At 36.7% G+C, this 12,330-nt stretch overlaps 1 protein-coding gene across 3 annotated transcripts in view; it reads left to right on the top strand.

Annotated features, from left to right (window-relative positions):
* Positions 1-234: 234 nt before the first annotated feature.
* GABRG2 (gamma-aminobutyric acid type A receptor subunit gamma2) overlaps positions 235-12,330 on the top strand; it is a 66,847-nt gene continuing 54,751 nt past the window's right edge. The window contains exon 1 of one of the 3 annotated variants that reach the window (XM_061354085.1): positions 235-1,098. In XM_061354085.1, coding sequence (XP_061210069.1) covers positions 992-1,098 — 107 coding nt within the window. In that variant the 5' untranslated portion in view covers positions 235-991. The remainder of the gene's footprint in view (positions 1,099-12,330) is intronic. The other 2 variants (XM_061354084.1, XM_061354083.1) reach the window with 2 other exon arrangements.

Genomic DNA, 12,330 nt, shown 5'->3' with positions numbered 1-12,330 from the left:
CAACATCCAGCACTTATTAACGTTTCCCCTTTGGCCAGGAAGCACTTCCTGTGTCTCTGTAGCCTGGTTTTATTAGGGGGAGGGGAGATAAAAGCCTTGCATATTCCCCCTAATCCTATCACACACTAAATCACCTCATTCATATTGACTCCACCAATGCTGCTTTTACCATTTCCTGAGTTACTTAGCAACAACCATCCCTCCCTTTTCCACTCCCCCATCCATCCTTTCATTTCCCCCCCTCCTTTGCAATCACGATTTCCAGGCTGTTTAGAAAAATGAGGATGCTCAGCAGCACAGGGCAAGCTTTTCCTTCCAACTTCCCTTTTTATGCCTGCCAAATCCTTCTCGCCTCCAAAATGAAAATCCAGGCTGCCTGCATATGTGTAATCAAAGGTTAAAAAGCACCCCGGCTGACACCACGCATGTGTTAATCTGTGCTGCAGCAGAGTGCATCATTTCCACTTTGACCTCAGAGTTAATCTGCATTCAGGCAGAAGCTCCATTGCTTTATTCTTTCTTTTTTTTTTTTTCCTCTCATTTACTCTTTCTATTGCTTGATCGGATTTCATTGCATGTGTTTGAGTGGTTCTGTAAATGTCTGCATGTGTTTGTGTTTCTTCTTTCCTTGACTGCTTTTATTCTGTGAGTGTCCGCGATTTTGCTGTTTGGTCATTGTGGGTTTTTTTTCCCCTTTTTTTTCCCAGTTATATTATTCCCCTAGACTTGGAAGCTGCTGCCTGCTGCCTGAGCTGACGTTTTCTGATTATATCTGCAAAGGGCTTCTGCAGATCTAATTTCTGTCTCCCTGCATATTAATTCCCGCAGCTGGGCGCAATGTATCATCCCACTGACGGGACCTGGTAGGGAGGGGGGCAGAACCACTACCAAAAAAAAAAAAAAAATAAAGAAGGGGACGGATCCATCTGCAACCGAGAGGAAAGGGGAAAAAAAACTTGGTTGGGGGGGGGGGGGAGGGAGAGAAAAAGAGATGATTCCTTCAAATCCAACAAGCCCGGGGAGCACTGCATTCTTGAATCCTGCATTTTCGCTCAAAATGATGGTGTGGGCACTTCTGTTCCTCTCTCTCATCCAGTGGTAAGATGTGCTTTCTGATTCTGTTGGGAGGGGTGGGGGGGAGAGGGAGGGCTGGGGGGTGAAGAATCTGTTTGCAAATTTGCAGAGCTGTGTGAGAATGCCGGAGGTTTGGATCGTGGCATTACATTTGTCTACCTCCTAGGAGCTGAGATCTTAAAATGTTTTATTTCTCTTACAATTGTTGTCGCTCTGAAATGGACAGGGAGGGTAAGCAGCGGGTGTGTATGATGGTGGTACATGCCAGGTTTCTCACAGAATTTGATGCCATATTACTGAAGCCTTTTATTGCTGATTTACTGTTTGGTACCGTGCATGGAGTTATAATACAGCTGTGTTCTTAGGGTAGAATGTCAGTGCATTTCTGCTTGTTTGCACCTAAGCAGCCACATCATGGCTGTGCCCGGCTCCGGGCTCCGAGGCACCACTCACTCTCGGGAAGGAGCTAGTGCAGGGATCCAGGGCCAAGGACAGAGATGCGGTTCCCTGCACAAGCCTCCAAGGCAGGCAGAAGGGCTGCCTGTATTTCCCTGTTACAGAAGTGTTTTTAATGCTGACGGAACAAGCGATGGAATATAATAGTGTTCACTGATTGTACGAGACAAACGTTTACCACAGCATTCACCCCCTCACTGACACATGTACTGGTTGAAGACAACCTGTGCATGCTGCATGTGTATGTATACATAGATGTAAAGAAGTAAAAATCTTAACAGCAGCAGAAGAAGGAGTTTATATGTGGATGAGTACAAAGTGGAGGGGGATGTGAGTGCTGCTGCAGTGCCAAGCACTATGCTGAACCATAACTGCAAAAATCTGTGGACTGTGCATTTAGCAGGTTAGATAAGAAAGTAGCACTGCATCACAAAGTACCTGGCCTTTCATGTGCCATATCCTCACAGCTGTGTAAACCATGCTGGCATCGATACACCAGTGAAGTTAGTGCCCACTCTCTCTTATACTATTAATGCTGTACTGACATAGACTTGCTCCTCATTCAAATTTACCTTTTCTCTTCTCCCCTCCTTTTATCTGGACACTACCATACTAGAAAGTGGGTTCTTCCTGTTTGCTTTTCTGTTTGTTTAAGAAATATCAGACTTTGTAGCTGCAGTGGTAGGATTTTGTTTCTAAGCAAAACAAATAGGCCAAAATTATTGGCCAGGGAAATTAAAAGTTGCTGGGTTTTAGAATAACTTTTTTCTTGCAAAAAGAACTTTGTGAAGAATTCCTATGAAAAGAAACTTAAAATGGTTGAAAATGGAGTAGAAAGTGAAATAACACTTGGTGAGACTACCCTGATTGATACTTTTGAGGGATGATTTGTTATTGGGAGTAAGACAGGTGCAAGGTGTCTCTGATCCTTACAGAATTGTTTATGATCACCATGTGAATACAGCAATGAAAAATAAGCTTTGACAGGATCTCATGAACATAGTCTCAGATTATTTTGACATAAAGCTTCCACTAAAATAATCCCAGATATTTATGTTAACACACTTCCTTCTTTTCACTCATCTTTCAGAATAACATAGCCTGAGAGGAATTTTGCCAAAACTATTTCATAAGCTTTAAAAGAAACTTCATAATGCAAATTAAAGTTTCATCTCAGCAAAATGTTCTGTTTTCTGGTCAAAGCCTTCTGATAGCCAAGATGATTTCCTCTGACAGCTTCCTGACCTCATAATTTTAAAGAATAAATAACAGATAAAGAAACAAATTTAACAAGTTACAAGTAAAAGGGAAAATTATCCTTAGTGCTTAAAAAAGATATTTTAAATATTTCAACAAGATTTTAATTCTAATAATTGGGACACTTTTCTCCTACTTTTATAGAAGAAACCTTACTATTAGTCTTGGAAACTCATGGACCAAAACAGAGTTACAGAATTGAGCTTAGATACCATTTATTTATAGCCTGGATGAAAGTTTTTCTTTGCTAAAAACACATCTAACACTTCATAAGGAGGGGAATAGCTTTTGTATTATCTGTTGCTTGTCTTGGACACAGAAATTCCGAAAAGCCAATGCAACTGAACATTAACACATATACTCTATGTTATGCAGCTAAATAAATGTGACATCAATCAGAAAACAAATGAAAGTTATTTATAGAATCTGATCAAAGTAATGGAACACACAAAGTGGATTACCAATATCATAACTAATATTAATTAATAAGAAAACACTATTAATAAAATTATGTAGAAAAATTAACTGTTATGCAATTGTTGATATTTAAAAGATTGAAGAAAAAAGAAGTTAAGACATTCAGACAGTAATGGAATTAGCTAAAATTCTGGCATTGACTTCAGCAAAGTACGATCTGAATGAGTTCAGAGCAAATGTCATATTGCAGACCTGCAGTGTTTTACCTTCACAATAGTTTTATGCAGTAGTTTCAATCACACACACAGAGCACACTCTTACAATTGTGCACACTAAGTTTTAGGAAGTGCTTTTTTCCAGTTTGTTTCTTGATATTCATAACCGTGCTGCAAACTTATTGCATAAAGTCCCCCCATCATCTTATCACTAAGTCTAGCACAGTAGCATTGCAGCCCCTCATATTGGCTGAAGGTGCGGGTCAGTGAAAATGAGTCAAACCAAACTCCAAATTTCTAAAAACTGTGCAATCTTGGGTTGAGAAACACTTCTGAAAGGTAAATAAAATAGTTCGATAATCGTAAACCTCCATATGGGGTTTAACTGGAAGTAATTATTTGATTACACTTATTTCACATAACAGGTAATTAACATGTTACAGCTCACTTGTCAGCAAAGTTTCAAATAGATTTAGTTATATTCTGCACATTATTTACATACAGATTTTCTTAGTTAGTTTTGCACAGTCCTCAGCTTTAAAGAATTGTCAGTAAAAATCAGAGAAACACAGAACAAAGTCATGTCCAGATGTGAAATGCGGGACACTAGCTACTTTTCTTTTTTCACTTGTTAGTGCCCAAGTAGTGCCATGGCAATGTTTCTATGTTGCAACTAGATACCTAAACCTGAAAACTCTCAAGAGTTTCATTTCAGCACTGAAATAGTTTGTTTTATATGTGAATATATGTATTTTTAGTAGTAAATTACCAAACTTGAGAGTAAATAAACTTGTTTTGCTCTTGTAAAGCACTTAGCAGTGTCAGTTGGGTTTTTGCACTGTGTGGTAAGTGATGCAATAACAATGATTAAAAAGGGCATGATAAGCAATATACTAACAAAGATTAAAAGGGGCATGAATATCCCTAAGCTGAACAGTCATTTAGAATTACTGTAAAGCTAGCTAACATCAGTTTGCTATCAATCCTGCAACTGTAGTTATTCCTACACTAGCTTCCAATACTTTCATACAGTGTCTAGCACTAATATTAAGTCAGAGGTCACTTGGAGCATTACTGGAATAAGATGTTGTTCAGCAAGAGACTATTTCTAAGCGAAGATGGAATGGTCCATTTTAGAGAAGTGCCATGACAGAAGATGTGAATGTAGGTGCTGTTAAATTGTGACTTTAACCTTGCCTATGATACTATGAAATAAAATATTTAGTGCTGACTGGCCTATATACCACCGTGTCTGTTTCAGCAGAGCTGAGGCTGTATGGATATACAGCCTGGATAAGGCTGTAAGAAGCTGCACTCAACTTGAATATTTCAGGGGTAGCAAGGAGGGTGAGACTGCCTTTTAATTTTTCATAGCCATGCTGTATTCCTGACTGCTATCAGCTGTAATGGCAGGATAGGAACTTGGAATAAATAGTGTTGTAATAAAAAGACTACCAAACCCACTGATCTTAAGTAGAACAAATCTATGATTCTATGATTTAATAAAATTCTCCCGATTTCATTATTAATAACTTGATAGGGTAGGAAAGATTACAAACACTGTTTTCTTACTTGCAATTACATAATGATTTGGAAATGCAGTTTAAGCCCTTTAACTAGCTTCTGCTTTGGTAACTAAACCACCTAGCCCTAATACACACCAAAATTCAGGTACTCCAAAATACTCTAATGAATACACAAAGTGATGTTGGAAAGTCTTTCAGAAAGTCTGAATCTTTGAAAATCCAAGAAATGAAACTTGCTAATAAAGAAAGTTCTATAATCTAACTACACTAAAAACAGTTTAGGAAATTAATATACTATTTTAATGTAATATTTCCCATGTGATTCATATTATATGTGTTATTCACGGCCATACAAATCGTGCTTTTGGGTCTTGAGTGTAAACTGTTCATGAGTAGTGCTGATCTGCAAAAAAAAAAATACCCTGTTGATTTGGACTGTGGTCACACTGTTTCCTCTTTATGCTACATTTGCTCTATTGGCACATGTCGAGAAACTCAGTGATAGTTGCACAAAACTTTTAAAGGCAAGAAGGCTCTGACAGGATTGAACAGATGAAGGGAAAAGAAGCAAATACCTGGTCAAAGGAAACTTACTCCACATCTTAGACCCAGTACAATTAAATTCTCATATACTTAAGTAATGGCCAGCACTTTCTGCAACAAAAAACTGATCTGTGAATTGAAAGCATGAATTATTAAAGGATTAGATAAAGCATTAGACACAGATGAACAATAACATGCACATGCTTATAGGAAAGTTGGGTTTTTTTTCTCTTTTCTGCCTCTGGTGCCTGCTTAGAATATATCTGTACTGATAGCACAGTGCCTTGTAGAGATACACTCAAGTAAGTTCCAAAGCAGAGGTAGTTTTGAGGGCAGTACCTCTGATAGGCATTGTCCTGCAGTGTGGTAATGCACCAGTTCATTTGAAGCTCACTCAGTACCCTGCAGCCTTTCCCTTGTTATGTTCAGCCACTCCAGCAATAAAGATTCAATATATACCTAGACACAAAGATTCTATTAGGGTGGTCATCTGATTATTTCTTTTTATAAATATTCAACAGAATAACTAGAGTGTACTGTGGGTCTCCACTGGTACAGGCTGAACTGCCTCTTTACAAACTATTTTACTGCAGCCCCACTCACAGTCTTATACAGAGAGTAGCAGTGAAGAATACAATGCTAGCTGAGGGTTTGCTTAATATGAATTTGGGCATAGAAAATATATATGTTAAAAAATAATTGACATAGGGATGTTAGAACTGAAGTGGGTTTTTTAAATGTTCATGCTTCACAGTTTATCAAGTGTTGTACTTTTCTGATGAACATACATTGCAATACAAATTCCCTTTAACAGTAACTGTAAGATTTGATTGCTATTTTCCCAGTTATGTCTACTAAGAAATCAACACCCTATCCTACACCTAATGTGGAAAATCTCTCCAGTTTTAGAAATCTCCTCACATGTTAGGCCTAGTTTTAGCCTCTCAGTAATGCCTGACCCACTGCACTCAGTCTCTTGCCAAGGGAAAGCCAGGACCTATACAGTACAAATTCTTACAGGTAGCTATGCATCCATGAATTAGAGCTAGAAAATAACCCAAAGTTAAATTATAACTCAATAAGAAACTTCAAGAAGTGTTTCATACACTGCATAATGCTTTTTCTTGCAGAAAGCTCTCAACCTACATTCCAGCTAACTGATTTACAATACCTCTGAACACCACCTTATCTTCATTCCTTCTCTTTTATTCTGCATAGAAGATCAGCTTAAACTTTACACTCCACTTCATCCCACGGACTATAATGTAAATTGATCTTAAGTGGCACATGGGTCTTGTCCTGGCCCTCTGGACATAAATGAATTTCTCCATTCAAGAACAGAGCGTATTTTCTGTGAATGGAAGTTCTGAACATAAACTAGGGAAGCTTTGTACCACTAAGAGAAAGTGGCATGTTTATTTATCTCATTTTAGAAAAGATGTGACAACTGAAGGTAAAAATAGACGTCCAGGTAACTTCACTGGAAGTGGAAGTACTCTCCTGGGCTCAAAGGTGAGGCTCTTTACTTAGAACAAGATATATTCATTCTATGATGAAGAAAAAGACTGCGACTATATCAGGAAAGGACCACAAACTGGTAAAAAAAAAAAAAAAAGGGGGCCATCACCATAGTCAGATAACTATAATTATTACTATGTAAGGAAAAGTCTATTTCATAGAATGAGACTTAAAACAAACATGTTGAGCATTAATGAAATTAGAGACTACAATTGCCTCTAGTGGATATATCTAAAGGAGAAAAAAAATCTCAAAGTGTTATTTTAGTTGAAATATGAGAAGGAAACAGCAGAAAGTGTCTATTTTAAATGCACTGATGTTTTATCAGCAGAGTCCAAATTCGCCTAGTGTGTACACCTATAGAGGTGTGGTTTTGCTCCAGGCATTTTATTTAGGTGAGCTCCCAGCTCAGAAGAACTAAAGTTCAGCATGTTGAAGTTTTGCTGTTGTTTGAAGTGGGTCCAATTTTTTATCTGTGATGTCCATAAGTAACCTGTTGCTTGATTCTTCCAACTACGAAGAAATTGAGCTTTGCACTAAGCCAGAAGGTGGAGAAAACCACATTTAGTTTTATCTTAGGAAAAAATAAATTAATATCACTTGCTTTTAAACTTGTCATATGAAGTGGTTGGAAATTCATTTATATCAGTATGTGTAACCATCTCCTTCAATGTGAGAAATTCACAAAAAACTTGAAAAAATATCTTTTTTCTTTTTTCATCCATACGAAAAAAGATCAGGAAGTGGGACATAGTGAATATACATTTTCACAAGTCCCAGCACCTGCAAAATGACTGAGAGAAACCAAGGTAAAAATGGGGAGAAGGTGGTAGGTTGAAGAAATGTGTTGAGAGAACACCGAGTATAACATCGAGTGGGATTCTGGGGTATTTGTATAGTTCTGACAGGAAGTTAATATGTGAGTCTTGTGAGAATACGGGGTATTCAGTCTGACACACAGTGATACCCTCTTATTTACATAAATGAGTGATATTTTTAACACAACTACTGTCAAAAAAAAAAAGAAAAAAGAAAAAATAAGGAGGCTTAATGGTGCTGAGAACCATCAGCAACTGTATAAGAGAATTGTAGCAAACACCTTATCATGTGAATGACTACCTCAGCTGCATAACGTTTTTTCATGTGATGTCCTAAGCAACACAGAAAAAGTTGACTACAGCAGCATTACTTGTTTTGTCTTACATAAAGGGTGTAGAGCACCCAATGAAATCATCATTGGCTGCCTGAAAACTTATAAAAATGGTTTTCTTTCTAATCAGTGAGGTAATACAGAGCCCAATAATTCATTTGGATTCAAAAAGAAGAAAAATACTTTAAAGTCCATTAAACTCAGTGGTAACATTTCCTTACAGGACATCTCTAACTGCATGTTTCTGGAACTGAAGAGATTTTACAAGGGAAGCATCATTGTATTCTTACCCTGAACTTTTGCTCTTATCTTCTGCTACTGGCACCTGCCAGATTCAAAATACAATATATAGCTGATGTGACCCAGAGTAAACATCAGATTAAGATTACTGCAAAGTGGTAGCAGGTAATAGAACTTCAGTAATTTATACAAGAATCTCACTGAAAGAAATTAATATCTTTAAAGAAGAAAATCACTAATGTGTAACTCAGATTTTCTTATCTACAGGATTGGTTCTATTTTTTTAGATTTAGTGGAAGGACATTTTCACACATGCTCGGTAAAGTACAACACAATGCGTAGGCCTAGCTGTGAAATCTGGCCATTGTATATGAGACTAAATATAACTCTTACAAGACAGAACTTTCATCTGTTCTCAGACAGCCAGCAAAACATTAAAGAAATAACACTTTTATAAAATCTAAGCAAACACATATAATATATATTATTACCAGAAATAAAACATCAACACACAAAAATAAACAATTTAAACAAAATGAAGGATAATAATGAGCATTTCAAAAGAATGAAATTATAAGATATCTGCTTTTCATGCTTGCATTAGCTCTTTCTAAATGATGCAGGTAATCATGTTTGGAATTACATTTTTTACTGAATGTCATCTTGTACTTTGGTGACAACCCTTGAAATAAAAAGCTAGCTTTTTTCTGAGCTATTTGTTATCTTAAGCTTATGAATGTTACACGTGCTACAGAAAAATACCTATCGTTCTATACCTCAATAAGAAATGCATCTTAAAGGGGATCTTATGCATACTCAAAATAACATTCTGACAAAATTCACTGAAAAACAGTGGGTGATATGATAAAATGACTGCTTTCCTTCAATACTGACTCAATGTTATATTGTGTAACACAAATAGCATGTTCTGGTCAAATGAAGCTTTTGTTAATCTGTAGTAAGATATCTTCAGAGCGAAATAGAAATATGCCTGCTGCAACAGATTGAGGTTTATCTAGTGAATTCCACGTTCATCTAATTCCCTTAGATTATTTTTCAAGAGAGATAAAAAGAGATAGAAAGAGAAAGAATGAGAAATAGAACAATTAAGAACAATTAATATTAATAAGACAATGCTAGAAAGCCTTACTAAACTAATCAATCATCAGTGCATTATTTAATTTGTTATTACTATTATTATTATTATTATTGTTACTATTATTATTATTATTCAGTATATTATTATTAAGTGATAATGCGCTTCTGGGACCTACTGATCCATGCAAAGGTTTGACAAAGCTGGAGAAAGAGTGTCACCAAAACAGAATGAATTACACTCAGAATGGTCAGATAAAGTGATCAGTCATCTCTTGGCCATTTCACGTACACACTATGAAAGGGTAGTATAGGATGTACTCTGCTTTCCCTCTACAAAAACTGATGAAGACACAAAAGACATCACACTGTGGATTCACACTAAGAAGGCTTCAATCAGGTGTACAACACATACTGATGCAGGCAGGAGAGAACAGTTCATCAAAGAGTCTGCAAACATCTTTCCCCTTCTGATCTCCTGAACAACATCTCTAGTTTCTACTTTTATAGACCTAAAAGCCATTCTTCCAAAATTTAGGCATTCAAGTTGCCTCTGTGTGCAGAAAAGTAATCATCTTATCAAAACCCATTCAATAATCTAATTCTGTGTGTAGATCATAAGCTTATACTTATTTGTGGTCATGGCCAGTATTTTCAAAACAGTTGTGAAACTGTTGCCCAGATAGATGCCACACCAAAGGCAAACAGCACACAAATGTCAGTGAATCAAGAATGCCACCAAATACTTGACATATAATTAAAACTACAGTCAGCTTGTACAGTCACCTTATACAGATTAATAGCTCTGTTAGCTCTTACAGTGTTATTTAATAGAGTAAGGACTTTAGCTATGAGTCCAGAAAAGCTGCACAGTCCCTGTGAGAAGGAGACAGAACTGAAGGAGATGTGGAAGTGAATTGTGAGGGCTGGAATCATGCAGCATTTTTAATGAAGTGACAAGTAGCCTGCTATTACTTAGAATAGAAAACTATGGATTCAAAAATATCAGTTATGATCAAATTAAGAAAGATGACAAATGCAAGGCAACATTTTAGATGAAGTGGTGATAGTGTATATGTTTTGGAAGTTAACGGCCAGGGACATGCCATACTGAAATAAGAACACAGGTGAGAAAGCTGGTAGTAGCTGTTAGTTATGTAGTAAAAGGACAGAAAAGCAGTGAAAATAACTTCCTTACTACAGAATCACAGAATCCCAAGGGTTGGAAGGGACCTCAAAAGATCATCTAGTCCAACCCACCTGCAAGAGCAGGGTAACCTAGAGTAGATCACACAGGAACTTGTCCAGGCGGGCCTTGAATATCTCCAACGTAGGAGACATACTACTGACTGGTCTTGCGGCAAAATGGCTTTGAAAAGCAGCTGAGACTTGTGATCCATGTAACGAAATCCACACTGCCAAGTACTGTCTCAGTAGCTGAACTTGAAGACCTCAAAGACACCTTCTGGCTTCTGTATATGTAACTGAAATGATGCATGCTGCTCACACAGCCTGTGAGGGCTATGAACCCAAGTATGTTTTAGTATTACAATTTTGTTTTGTAACATAGTAAAGAAATCACTATTTTCTTGGAAGGCAAAGGTTTGGAAAAGGGGAAGGTTAATATGACACTTGGTAGAACACTTGGAAAATCTTAGAATATAATCACAAATATTGCTGGGTTTATGGAACCAAAATAATTAAGTATCAAAGACTACACTGTATTGAATGAACATATTGGATATCTGTAAGCTCTTTGGGACAAGGACAATCAACATTACATTAATAATGGCTTTTTTTTTTCATTTTATTTTCCTAGTTTCTAAAGGAAATGCTAGAAAACTGTTTTAAAGACTTAAAGCATGCTTTAAGCTGCTTTAAAGACTTAAAGCATGCACTTAAAATGACTTAAAACCTTAATAAAGCTCTAATGCAGCACATGAGATTAAAGTCACAACAAATCTTTAGGGCTAAATTCTTAACTTCCATGTCCAGTTTAACTAATGAGCCTCTTAATACCATTTTAAGAGGCAATGACAAACAACATGAAAATATTTTTCTCTGTCACTGCTTATTGTGGTACTGATCTACAACTCTGCATCCTTGACATCAAAGGCTGTAAAACAGAGACACCCATGGTTCACAGAGGTGAGGACAGTGTTTCTTTTCCTCTCACAACAGGCCACCGCTGCCTCTAGAGAGATTTCATTTCTCAGAAGTTATCAATTCCAAATTATTTGCTATTAATACCCAACCACTTTTACACCCACTTAATACACTTTAACCCCTCAATAGCCAATCACTTTTACCCTTGGTATACTTCTTAATATGGATTATTTCTATAATGAGTTCCAGAATTTACTATTCAGTCACCGAGGGATTCAATGTGTGAAAACAAACCCTATATAAATTTAATTTTAAAAGCGAATAGGAATAATTTTAGCCTTACAGATTTAAAAAAGTGGGTTTTATTTCAAGCTTTGAAATAAAATTAATCTTTGGCCAGAAACCAAGAATTTTAGCTCACATGGTAACTTTGGAAAAGTTCTGAGTACGTGAAGGCTTTTGGAGAGTATTGGAAGATAAAATTGTTTCCAGCTTTTACAATATATTAAGGGAGGGAAAAAAAAAAAAAAAAGAAAGAGGAAACATACTACATTTGTAAAATCATTTCTTCTGTTATGGTCCCCAAAGTACTATCTCTTAATCTCTCCATAGTAGATAAGCAGCAGAGGTGATTACATATTTGCAATATATATTCAGATTAAAAAATGAGAAATGTTTATCATCTGCAATCGTTACCTGCGTACTCAATGTTCAGAGCTCTTCAATACAACAG

Source organism: Neopsephotus bourkii, unplaced genomic scaffold (genome assembly GCF_033783945.1).
Source record: "Neopsephotus bourkii isolate Nb327-2 ecotype Australia unplaced genomic scaffold, CSIRO-AGI_Nbou_v1 NB_716, whole genome shotgun sequence".
NCBI classification, from domain to species: domain Eukaryota; kingdom Metazoa; phylum Chordata; class Aves; order Psittaciformes; family Psittacidae; genus Neopsephotus; species Neopsephotus bourkii.
Note: the sequence above shows the minus strand (reverse complement) of the source record. Positions and strands in the feature narration are given on the sequence as shown.